Genomic DNA, 13,158 nt, shown 5'->3' on the forward strand with positions numbered 1-13,158 from the left:
GCACGTGCTACGGGTGGGTGTTGTTATTGTGACCAGTGAGCTGAGATAAGGCGGAGCTTTACCTAGCATAGACATCTAGATGACCTGGAGCCAGTGGTCCGGCGACGAATATGTAGCGAGGGCCAGCCGACTAGAGCATACAGGTCGCAGTGGTGGGTGGTATAAGGGGCTTTGGTGACAAAACGGATGGCATTGTGATAGACTGCATCCAGTTTGCTGAGTAGAGTATTGGAAGCTATTTTGTAGATGACGTCGCCGAAGTCGAGGATCGGTAGGATAGTCAGTTTTACTAGGGTAAGTCGGTAGGATAGTCAGTTTTACTAGGGTAAGTTTGGCGGCGTGAATGAAGGAGGCTTTGTTGCAAAATAGAAAGCCGATTCTAGATTCGATTTTGGATTGGAGATGTTTGATATGAGTCTAGAAGGAGAGTTTACAGTCTAGCCAGACACCTAGGTATTTGTAGTTGTCCACATATTCTAGGTCAGAACCGTCCAGAGTAGTGATGCTAGTCGGGCGGGCAGTTGTGGGCAGTGATCGGTTGAAGAGCATGCAATTAGTTGTACTAGCATTTAAGAGCAGTTGGAAGCCACGGAAGGAGAGCTGTATGGCATTGAAGCTCGTCTAGAGGTTAGTTAACACAGTGTCCAAAGAAGGGCCAGAAGTATACAGAATGGTGTCGTCTGCGTAGAGGTGGATCAGAGAATCACCAGCAGCAAGAGCAACATCATTGATATATACAGAGAAAAGAGTCCGCCCGAGAATTGAAGCCTGTGGTACCCCATAGACTGCCAGAGGTCCAGACAACAGACCCTCCGATTTGACACACTGAACTCTGTCTGTGAAGTAGTTGGTGAACCAGGCGAGGCAGTCATTTGAGAAACCAAGGCTATTGAGCCTGCCAATAAGAATACGGTGATTGACAGAGTCGAAAGCCTTGACCAGGTCGATGAAGACGGCTGCACAGTACTGTCTTTTATCGATGGCGGTTATGATATCGTTTAGTACCTTGAGCGTGGCTGAGGTGCACCACCGTGACCAGCTCGGAAACCGGATTGCACAGCGGAGAAGGTACGGTGGGATTCAAAATGGTCAGTGATCTGTTTGTTAACTTGAATTTCGAAGACTTTAGAAAGGCAGGGCAGGATGGATATTGGTCTATAACAGTTTGGGTCTAGAGTGTCACCCTCTTTGAAAAGGGGGATTACCGCAGCAGCTTTCCAATCTTTAGGGATCTCAGACAATACGAAAGAGAGGTTGAACAGGCTGGTAATAGGGTTTCCAACAATGGCGGCGGATAATTTTATAAAGAGAGGGTCCAGATTGTCTAGCCCAGCTGATTTGTACGGGTCCAGGTTTTGCAGCTCTTTCGGAACATCTGCTATCTGGATTTGGGTGAAGGAGAAGCTGGGGAGGCTCGGGCAAGTAGCTGCGGGGCGTGCAGAGCTGTTGGCCGGGGTAGGGGTAGCCAGGAGGAAAGCATGGCCAGCCGTAGAAAAATGCTTATTGAAATTTTCGATTATCGTGGATTTATTGGTGGTGACAGTGTTTCCTAGCCTCAGTGCAGTGGGCAGCTGGGAGGAGGTGCTCTTGTTCTCCATGGACTTTACAGTGTCCCAAATCTTTTGGGAGTTAGAGCTGCAGGATGCAAATTTCTGTTTGAAAAAGCTAGCCTTTGCTTTCCTGACTGACTGCGTGTATTGGTTCCTGACTTCCCTGAACAGTTGCATATCGCGGGGAGTATTCGATGCTATTGCAGTCTGCCACAAGATGTTTTTGTGCTGGTCAAAGGCAGTCAAGTCTGGGGTGAACCAAGGGGTATATCTGTTCTTAGTTCTACATTTTTTGAAAGGGGCATGCTTATTTAAGATGGTGAGGAAATTACTTTTAAAGAATGACCAGGCAACCTCGACTGACGGGATGAGGTTAAATCCTTCCAGGATACCCGAGCCAGGTCGATTAGAAAGGCCTGCTCGCAGAAGTGTTTTAGGGAGCGTTTGACAGTGATGAGGGGTGGTCGTTTGACCGCAGACCCATAGCGGATGCAGGCAAAGAGGCAGTGATCTCTGTGATCCTGATTGAAAACAGCAGAGGTGTATTTGGAGGGCAAGTTGGTCATACTGTTGCCTGCCTAATTTCCTTTATGGTCAACGCTAACAAATAAAGATTCCAAAACTGACTTTCTTTGTGTGTGTGTGTGTGTGTGTGTGTGTGTGTGTGTGTGTGTATTACCAGTCCCCTCTCCTGGAGTGCGAGTAGTGTTGAACATCCTCTCACACTGAGCTGCACACAGAGGGATGACTGTACCTGGAACACGACTCTGAGAGAGTGAGTGAGAGGGAGAAAAGAGAAAAAAAAACTGTTCTGTAGTTACAGTATCTTCGCATTGCTTAACCTCAAATGCCATTCATTTCATCCATGACAATATGAATTTAAGAATGAGAGAGAAAGAGAGAGGAAGTGGAATACTCTTGACGACAGTCAGATGCATAGTTCCTTAAAAGAAAAAGACCACATCAGCGGAAAAATTATAGAACTCGATTAAAGGTCCTTCAAATGACACTTTCACACAGCTGCTTCGATATACCAAAACAGCCCATGCTGAACTCCAGTATCCATAAAGTAGGAATTGAGAAAAGGAGGACAATGAGGAACTAAAAGAAAAGGGTGTTTAACAAAGTTGGCTGGCTATTATTCATTCATTTATTTGACATTTTAAAGGATTACCTATCGAGATTTATTATAATAATAATAATTATCATCTATTATTAGTGTATATATTTGTTGTTATTATTATCTGACTCGTAACTCAGTGCTCCAGTTTGGTAAGATACTGCAGCATTCCTGTCACCGATGTCAACAACACCAAAGATTATGGATATACTAACAAGATGCACGTCTCTCCATCCTAACAACGGGAGTCGTTTTCCACAAAGCTGCACACTGGGCTTTCTAGCTCCCACCTGTCCTTTCTTTTGATTGGTGGATACATCTCATTATTGCTAATCCTTTTTTGAATATTCAATGAGGGTTGTTGACGTCAACCGCATGTATTCAATGGAGAGAGATGTTATGCTACTAGCCTAATACCATGAATATGCATAGCCATCGAGACAAGTCCGATATAAAGTGGGTTTTTTTCTCAAAGTTGCCGGGATGTCACGTGTCCTACTTATATCAGTACTTAAGCGTCACGAAACTTCTATTAGATTTAATAAACCTCACGTAGCAAATACGCCATACATTTGTTCGTTGACCAAATTTGACACTCTCTCATTGATCCCCATACAGAAATCCCTTGCTTGGTGGGTGAAACAATGAAAAAACACGCCACCTGCTGGAGGGAGACAGATTTTGCGCCGAGTTGGGTCTCTCTCCTCTCTGACAACACCCACTCGCATCTACAAACTGACACAGTGCTGTAAAACGACAGTTAGACAGAATCAGGTTTGACCAGCCACATAATGACTTCAGTTCTATTCATATAAACTATGTCTGCAGCAACAGCAGTCCAATACAGACAGTTTGGGGACCCTCACTACTATTCCAATCGGTTCCTTGGATCGTTAACTTGATACATTTTCACTGAATAATAACGTGCATAACCAGGTCAGCTCAGTACAGCTCGGCTTAGTAGTTAGAAAAGGGTATAGCTCTTCACTGGTGGTGGTGTAGTACAGTGTACAGCGGGTATAGAAAGTCACCACCCTCTTTCAAAATGTTCACCTTTTGTTGCCTTACAGCCTGAAATGAAAACACATAAAATCAGACTTTTTCCGGCTGTGAATTATACTTTTTTTTTTACTCTGAAAATGTATTAAAAGTAAAACAGTAAAATATCCTATTTGGATAAGTGAACACGCTCCTCTGAGTGAATACTTGGTGGAACCACCTTTTGCTTGAATTACAGCCCCGAGTCTCGTTGAATACGTCTCTACTAACTTTGCACACCTGGACTGTGCAATATTTGCACATTCTTCCTTGCAGAATTGTTCAAGCTCAGTCAAATTGCATGGTGACCGCACATTGACTGCAAGTCATTCCACAGATTCAATGGGATTTAAGTCAGGGCTCTGACTAGGCCACTCAAGGACATTTACCTTCTTGTCTTTCAGCCACTGTACGGTTGCTTTGGTGATGTGCTTTGTGTCATTATCATGTTGAAACTTGAACCATCTTCCCATTTTCAACTTCCTGGCAGAGGGCCGCAGGTTCTCCTGCACTGGCCATTTTCCCTTCTATCCTGACTGGTGCTCCTGTCCCCGCTGAAGAGAAACACCCCCACAACAGGATGCTGCCACTGCCGTGCTTTACCGTAGGCGTGGTGTTCTTTACCGTAGGCGTGGTGTTCTTTACCGTAGGCGTGGTGTTCTTTGGGTGGAAATATGTATTGGGTTTTCACCAGACATATCGTTTTGCGTTCAGGCCAAAAAGTTCAATTTTGGTCTCATCTGACCAAAGCACCTTTTGCCACTTGGCCTCGGAATCTACAATGCTCTTTTTGGCAAAGCTCAAATGAGACTTGATGTGGCTTTTTTTAGAGGGGTGTTTTTTTTCTTGCCACCCTCCCATAGAGGCCAGATTTGTGGAGCGCTTGTGATATTTTGGTCACATGCACACATAGGTCACATGCACAGTCTTTGCCATAAAGGCCTGAAGCTCCTAAAAAGTCGCCATTGGCTTCTTGGTAGCCTCTCCGATCAGTCTCCTCCTTGCTCGGTCATCCAGTTTGGAGGGACGGCCTGATCTATGCAGGGTCTGGGTTGTGCCATACGCCTTCCACTTCTTAATAATGGTGTGAACTGAGCTCCGAGGGATAGACAAAGCCTTTGAAATCTTTTTATATCCATCCCCTGACTTTCCACAACTTTATCTCGTAGATCTTTTGAAAGTACCTTTTCCGCCCAGTTGCACTACTAAGCAGTGGAGTCCTCTATGAACAACTGGTTTTATTCTGAACTAATCAAAGTCACTACAATTACAGATGTAGGCCAATTAGCTTGATATGTGATCTGGAAGTTGGTTGGTTGAACCTCAGAAAGTTTGCAATTCTAAGGGGGGGGGGGTTCACTTATCCAAATAGAGTATTTTACTGTTTTACTTTTAATTAATTTTCAGATTTTGTATCTATTTTTTCCCCACTTGGATATTGTGGGTTAAATAAAGCCATAAAAAGTCACATTTTATGCGTTTTCATTTCAGGCTGTAAGGCAACAAAAGGTGAACCTTTTGAAAGGGGGTGGTGACTTTCTATACCCGCTGTATATATGTACTAGTACTGGTAGCAGGACTCACGGGCGTTAGCTGCTCACTATTAACCTTGCGCCGGTAGAGCAGCAGAGCAGTGATGGTGTTGCCGGCCCTCGCTGCCTGGATGGGCGTGGGAGTCACATACAGAAAGTCCTAGTGGAGAAGAGGGGAGGGGTCAGAGATGAAGGTGTGAGAGAGACACAAATAAAATAGAAAAGGGAGTGTGAGACAGAGACAGACCGGGACAGACAAGAGTCAGCGGGAGGGAGAGTCAGCGGGAGGGAGAGTCAGCGGGAGGGAGAGTCAGCGGGAGGGAGAGTCAGCGGGAGGGAGAGTCAGCGGGAGGGAGACAGACACAGAAAGAGACAGACAGACAAAGGTAAGGACATGTGGCACTACAGCAGGTTTCTGGGAGCAATATTTCCAGCATTTCTGGAAGTCGAGGAATTCCTGCCCCAGCCCTGTCTCTGGAATGTCACAATAAGCAAATAGAGAGGGGCAAGATGAGGGAGAGGGCGCTCTAGGGTTTTGGACGGTTGGAGAACTGAAGGTCTGAGAACTGAAGGCATGAAGGAGGGAAGGAGGGGGGTATATGTTGCAGGAGAGAGAGAGGAAGAGTATCACATAGACAGTATAACAGTGCATTTAAAGTGTACACAGAGTATCCCAAACATTAGGAACACCTTAATATTGAGTTGCGCACTCTCAACCCCCCCCCCTTTTGCCTTCAGAACAGCCTCAACTTCCAAAAGGGATGCTGGCCCATGTTGACTCCAATGCTTCCCACAGTTGTGTCAAGTTGGATGGATGTCCTTTGGGTGGTGGACAATACTTGATACACACGGGACACTGCTTTGTGTGAAAAACCCAGCAGTGTTGGCACCTACTACCTACCATACCTCGTTCAAAGGCACTTTCCATTTTTTGTCTTGCCCATTCACCCTTTGAATGGCACACATATACATCTCACCTGTCTCAAAGCTTAAAAAAAAATATATATATATACACCCCTTTTTTCTTCCCAATTTTGTGATATACAATTGGTAGCTACAGTCTAGTCCCATCGCTGCAACTCCCGTACTGACTCGAGAGAGGTGAAGGTCGAGAGCCATGCGTCCTCCGAAACACGATCCTGCCAAGCCACACTGCTTCTTGACACACTGCTCGCTCAGAAGCCAGCCGCACCAACGTGTCGGTGGAAACACCATACAACTGACCACCGAGGTCAGCTTGCAGGCGCCCGGCCCGCCACAAGGTGTCGCTAGAGCGCGATGGGACAAGAACATCCCGGCCAGCCAAACCCTCCCCTAACCCGGACGACGCTGGGCCAATTGTGCGCCGCCTCATGGATCTCCCGGTCACTGGGTCTGTAGTGACGCCTCAAGCACCGCCGTGCAGTGCCTTAGACTGCTGTGCCACTCGGGATGCCCCAAAAAAATCCTTATTTAACCTGTCTCCTCCCCTTCATCTACACATATTGAAGTGGATTTAACAAGTGACATCAATAAGGGATCATAGCTTTCACCTGGATTCACCTGGTCAGTCTATGTCACGGAAAGAGCAGGTGTTCTTAATGTTTTGTATACCCAGTGTATATCTATAGTGTATCGTGGGAAGAGCAATACCATGCCATAGTAGTTGCTGTTGACCATGATGGGGCCTCGTCCTCTCAGGTAGATGTACTCCTCCCACCAGTCACTAACCTGACAGACAGACAGACAGACAGACAGACAGACAGACAGACAGACAGACAGACAGACAGACAGACAGACAGACAGACAGACAGACAGACAGACAGACAGACAGACAGACAGACAGACAGACAGACAGACACAGACAGAGATTAGAAGTGAAATCATTACACTACAACAGCTATGAGCCTAAGTGAGCGAGCGAACTGTGTATGTGTTTGTGTGTGAACAAACAGTATGTGCAGCAGTGAGTCTACTCACATAGTTGGTAGCCCACAGAGCTTTGAGCTTGAGATAGCGCTGCAACCTGTTCCCCAGACTGTTCTCAAACTGAGCCGCCAACACAGTCATCCGCTGGAACTCCGGGCCACTCAGCAACGGACGCACTGACTCCAGGTACTAAGTGAGAGAGACCCACCACACACCTCGGTTCAAAACAGCGTACTGTGGCGTCTTCATTAGTTGTACACCATAGAAAAACGTGTAGCACCTTAGCAAAACATTCTGCAACGGAAACCGTTTACTCCGAGCTTAAATTCTTTTTGCAACAAAAACAAGAGTTTCTATTGGAATTTTCAGCTAGGTCCCTCCCGGTTTCATTGTTTGCCTCTGTTTGATTTCTAGTGAATACACCCCAGGTATGAATGTTGCACCCATTCCACTCTGATTCAGTCCATTCTATTTAAAATGACCAAGATAAAATGGATGTTCAATCGTTGTCAGTTTTCAGGTGACAACCAGCCATTTCAATTCTTCAAACTGTCAGGTTGGTTGTTGATCATCGCTAGACAGCCATTTTCAAGCAGATTTAAGTCAAAACTGTAAGTACGCCATTCAGGAACGTTCAACGTCGTCTTGGTAAGCAACTCCAGTGTATATTTGGCCTTGTGTTTTAGGTTATTTTCCTGCTGAAAATGTGAATATGCCTCCCAGTAACCACATATCCATCCACAGTTGATATGTGGGTAAAGTCATACCGTATAAAACAAAATCCCGACAGGTGTGATAGAAACAGGAAGTTTAACAAAAATGGTATAAAACGCTGACACAATGTGTTCGTTCGACACGGCGACATCTTTTTGTGTCTGTAAAACGAATTGCGCGAGAAATGGCAGTGCATGTGTTGTGTTGGATTTGCCCCAAACATAATGCTTTGTATTCGATAAAAAGTACATTTCTTTGACACATTTTTTGCAGTATTACTTTAGTGCCTTATTGCGAACAGGATGGATGATTTTGAATATTTTTTATTCTGTACAGGCTTCCTTCTTTTTACATTGTCACTTAGGTAAGTATTTTGAAGTAACTGCAACGTTGTTGATCCATCCTCAGTTATCTCCTGTCACAGCCATTAAACGGAGTAACTGTTTTAAAGTTAACGCTGGCCGCATGGTGAATTCCCCAAGCAGTTTCCTTCCGCTCCAGGAAACGGAGTTAGGAAGGACGCCTGTATCTTTGTAGTGACTGGGTATATTGATACACCATCCAAAGTGTAATTGATAATTGATAAGTGTAATTGATGTTCGTGGGCTATACTCAGCCTTGTCTCAGGGTAGTAAGTGGTGGTTGAAGATATCCCTCTAGTGGTGTGGGGGCTGTGCTATGGCAAAGTGGGTGGAGTTATATCCTGCCTGGTTGGCCCTGTCCGGGGGTATCGTCAGACGGGGCCACAGTGTCTCCCGACCCCTCCTGTCTCAGCCTCCAGTATTTATGCTGCAATAGTTTATGTGTCGGGGGGCTAGGGTCAGTCTGTTATATCTGAAGTATTTCTCCTGTCTTATCCGGTGTCTTGTGTGAATTTAAGTACGCTCCCTCTAATTCTCTCTCTCCCTCCCGGAGGACCTGAGCCCTGGGACAATGCCTCAGGACTACCTAGCCTGATGACTCCTTGCTGTCCCCAGTCCACCTGGTCGTGCTGCTGCTCCAGTTTCAACTGTTCTGCCTGCGGCTATGGAACCCTGACCTGTTGCCCGGACGTGCTACCTTGTCACGGACCTGCTGTTTTCGACTCTCTACCGCACCTGCTGTCTCTAACTCTGAATGATCGGCTATGAAAAGCCAACTGACATTTACACCTGAGGTGCTGACCTGTTTCACCCTCTACTACCACAGTGATTATTATTATTATTTGACCCTGCTGGTCATCTATGAATGTTTGAGTATCTTGGCCGTGTACTGTTATAATCTCAACCCGGACAGCCAGAAGAGGACTGGCCACCCTCATAGCCTGGTTCCACTCTAGGTTTCTTCCTAGGTTCCTGCCATTTTAGGGAGTTTTTTCTAGCCACCGTGCTTCTACATCTGAATTGCTTGCTGTTTGGGGTTTTAGGCTGGGTTTCTGTATAGCGGCAGCGTAGCTTAGTGGTTAGAGCGTTGGACTAGTAACCGAAAGGTTGCAAGATCGAATCCCCGAGCTGACAAGGTATGAAATCTATTGTTCTGCCCCTGAACAAGGAAGTTAACCCACTGTTCCTTGGCTGTCATTGAAAATAAGAATTTGCTCTTAACTGACTTGCCTAGTTAAATAAAGGTAAAATAAATTAAAATAGCACTTTGTGACATTGGATGATGTAAAATGGGCTTTATAAATACATTTGATTGGTTTAATACTTATTGACATTTCAGCTTTTCATTTAAAAAAATCCTGTTTGACACTATGGGGTATTGTGTGTAGATCAGTGACACGAAATCTAAATTTAATACATTTTCAATGCAGGCTCTAACACAGCAACATTTTTACAAATTCAAGGGGTGTGAATACTTTCTGAAGCCACTATATCTCCGCCACTAGGGTGAACTGGGCACTCTTAGGTTGGATATGCGTTTGGGGGAAGCGGATCCTGGATCTGTGCACACTCACCCTCTCCAGTGTGTCTTTGATGGGCGGGACGGGCAGGCAAGGAAGAGAGGTCTGATAGCTGTACAGGAGAGGCTTCCTGCCAGACAGCAGACGCACCAGGGTCTGAGAGAGGGGAGGGGGGGGGGGGGGGGGAGTGGGAGAGAGAACATCAATGAATCTACTAAAACTACAATCACAGCACAACCAAAGATTTTTTATAACTAAACCAAGATAGACCACAGCCTGTCATTTCCAATGGGAACAAATTAGTCATAGTGGGCAGAACAAGCAAGGAGGTGGGCAGAGCCAAGCACGAGCTAGCGAGATCCTATTGGTGTTTTCTAGCATGCGTCTGCATATTTCCGTTAGGGAACGCCTCCTCTGTGAAGTGCGCGTGAGCAATAACTCAATTTGCCTTTGCACTCCTAAACAACGCAATTTTTTTTTAAACTTTGGCAAAGGGTAAAGTCTACAAAACTTAGTCCGCTCTGTTCATAACAGATTCTAGTTTTGGGAATCTTAAACTGTATTGAGATCAAATGTTTCGTCAATGAGAAAATGTGTAGAATGTCAGCCAAAAGTTTCCTCATTGAGAGAGAGAATACATTAAATGATTACATTATAGAAGTAGACTGGTTGTCAGTGCGGCTGTAGGTCTGCGAGAGACTCTAAGAAAACATCACTGGATAAAAGAAAAACAAGTAACATGGGGACCTCTGTTGGTCAAACGTAGAAGATTACAGCCCTCTACTGGCAGGAATTATAAGAACAGGTCCTACCCACGTCAGCCGGTTATTATCGTGAAAGAGACTGCCAGTCTCACGGTAATTGACTGTTAATATAATCCACTCGCCACCATATTTGGCAGGTGAGTGGAAACGCCAAGCGGATGCTTCACATTTATACGTCCAGCGAAATATTTGTCTCATTGTTCCCATCTGTGGTACAACTGCAGCTACCTCTCCTGTTAATGCTTTTGCCACTGCGTGTACTATCGCCACAACAAATACCACTACCAGCGATTACAATATCACTATTATTCCATCCATCAATATACTAGAGAAAAACGGAAAAACCGCGCTAGAGTGCGAAGTACAAAGAGGGTTTCCTCATTAAGGTTTCCACTGTCTCCGGCATAGCATGCATACCACCCAGACTTTGGTGGTGGTGGAGATGTGTCCGTGCTGCTCGAACATCCAGCGGTGGTAGGAGAGCAGCAGCTTGAGACAGAACCTCAGGGTCAGGATGAGCGACAGCCACAGCAGGGTACTGAACACCAGCACTGACAGCATGGTCTGGCCCTGGACACTCAGAGAAAGACTACTGGTGGGGGAGAGGAGAGAGAAGAGAGGCGAGAGGAGAGAGAGAATACATTAAATGATTACATTATAGAAGTAGACTGGTTGTCAGTGCGGCTGTAGGTCTGCGAGAGACTCTAAGAAAACATCACTGGATAAAAGAAAAACAAGTAACATGGGGACCTCTGTTGGTCAAACGTAGAAGATTACAGCCCTCTACTGGCAGGAATTTTAAGAACAGGTCCTACCCACGTCAGCCGGTTATTATCATGAAAGAGACTGCCAGTCTCACAGTAATTGACTGTTAATTAATATAAATCACGTTTAGCATCTCCAGGCCTCCATTACAAGCCACTGATGCGCGCCTCTGGAACACCTAGATCTAATGAATTAATTGAATATACAACATCACAATAAATCCATTATTTATTGTTGTCATGATCTAAAGAAACATTATGATGTGAAGAAAATGTATTTCCGAAGAACAGAATATGATCTGGCCTACTGTATGTTATCTGGCTATGGCTGTAGGCTGTAGGCTTGTTCATTAATCAGACAAGATATGCTTATAAGTCCCGTGCCATTATTTTATACTATATACTATATTTAACTTAGCTGAATAAAATCGAAAGGATATTTTTCCCATTCATGTGCATGTGAAGCGGCCATCTTGAGCGTAAAAGTGATCATTTGAAACAGGTCCTATACACTATATTTTGAGTTATTTGGCAACTTTATTTGTGAATGATACAAGCCTTAGAATGTCTTAGAAATCAAAACATTTATGGGCTGCATGGTGCGACTATAGGCTATTGATGATTTGAGAAAGTAGCAACAACAAAAAGCTTGCACTCTGTTCCTTGCCTCAGGCTGCATGTGCTGTTCTCTCATCATGTGAACATATTTTCACCTATTCTCAATTTAATCTTGTGTTTTCTAATATGTAAAATATGTTTTGATTTAGAATGGCCCATTATCAAATGGGGGGGGGGGGGGGGTCCCCCCACACTCACACACACACACACACACACACACACACACACACACACACACACACACACACACACATATACACACACACACACACACATATACACACACACACAATGAATGTTATCATGGGAGGAGAGCGCAGGAATGTGAGTATACATAAATGGTAAAGTGAGTCAGCCATGACTAGAGTCAACTGAGCCCAGGATGTAGATTTAATAAGGGCATAGGTCATGTGTAGTATAACATTAATTATAAACTGGGTGGTTCTACTCTTCCTCCCTAGGGAGAGGTAGTGAGTAATATAGCTAGTTACCTGACGGGCAGGTGCTCCTGGATTTTGGCAATGAGGCCCATGGAGGGGTCAGAGCGCATGTACATGGTGGCCAGGATGGCTATGACAACAAACAGCCAGGAGGAAGGGCTGGCGGGGTACACCCCTTTGATCACCCTGTTCTGTCACCACAGAAGAAGAAGACCACAGTGTGAATATACTGTACATAGAATATGATATGGTAGGACTGGTAGAAAACACAGGTAAAGGTCAGTGTACAGGATTCTTAAAGACCAGTAGAAAAACATAGTGTCAGTATATAGGATGAATTGGATATGGTTACCTGAGGAATAGTAAAGAAAGTAGTAGATATGCATAAGGATGAAAGTGAAAGTGATATACTGTATATTCATATGAATATACTGTACGTACACACAAGTATTCATTCAAGGGTTTTTCCTTATTTTTCCTATTTTCTACATTGTGAGCTGCATCAGATGACCTGGCCTCCACAATCACCCGACTTCAACCCAATTAAGATGGTTTGGGATGAGTTGGACCGCAGAGTGAAGGAAAAGCAGCCAACAAGTGCTCAGCATATGTGAGAACTCCTTCAAGACTGTTGGAAAAGCATTCCAGGTGAAGAGAGAATTCCAAGAGTGTGTAAAGCTGTCATCAAGGCAAATGGTGGCTACTTGAAAGAATCTCAAATTAATTTTGATTTGTTTAACACTTTTTTTGGTTACTACATGATTCCATATGTGTTCTTTTATAGTTTTGATGTCTTCACTATTATTCTACAATGTAGAATATAGCAAA

General features: G+C 44.7%; 1 protein-coding gene across 3 annotated transcripts in view; it reads right to left on the reverse strand.

The window, feature by feature from the left end:
• The window catches only part of cpt1a2b (carnitine palmitoyltransferase 1A2b), a 54,222-nt gene that overhangs the window by 32,584 nt on the left and 8,480 nt on the right, over window positions 1-13,158 (reverse strand). The window contains exons 3-9 of one of the 3 annotated variants that reach the window (XM_014192738.3): window positions 12,382-12,521; window positions 10,926-11,097; window positions 9,799-9,900; window positions 7,200-7,337; window positions 6,873-6,950; window positions 5,293-5,400; window positions 2,230-2,317 (exon numbers count right to left, since the gene is read on the reverse strand). In XM_014192738.3, the coding sequence (XP_014048213.1) occupies window positions 2,230-2,317; window positions 5,293-5,400; window positions 6,873-6,950; window positions 7,200-7,337; window positions 9,799-9,900; window positions 10,926-11,097; window positions 12,382-12,521 (826 nt within the window). Of the gene's footprint in view, window positions 1-2,229; window positions 2,318-5,292; window positions 5,401-6,872; window positions 6,951-7,199; window positions 7,338-9,798; window positions 9,901-10,925; window positions 11,101-12,381; window positions 12,522-13,158 lie in introns of all 3 variants that reach the window. The other 2 variants (XM_014192737.3, XM_045714933.2) reach the window with 2 other exon arrangements.

The sequence above is a fragment of the Salmo salar genome, chromosome 03 (assembly GCF_965601325.2).
Source record: "Salmo salar chromosome 03, fSalSal1, whole genome shotgun sequence".
NCBI lineage: Eukaryota > Metazoa > Chordata > Actinopteri > Salmoniformes > Salmonidae > Salmo > Salmo salar.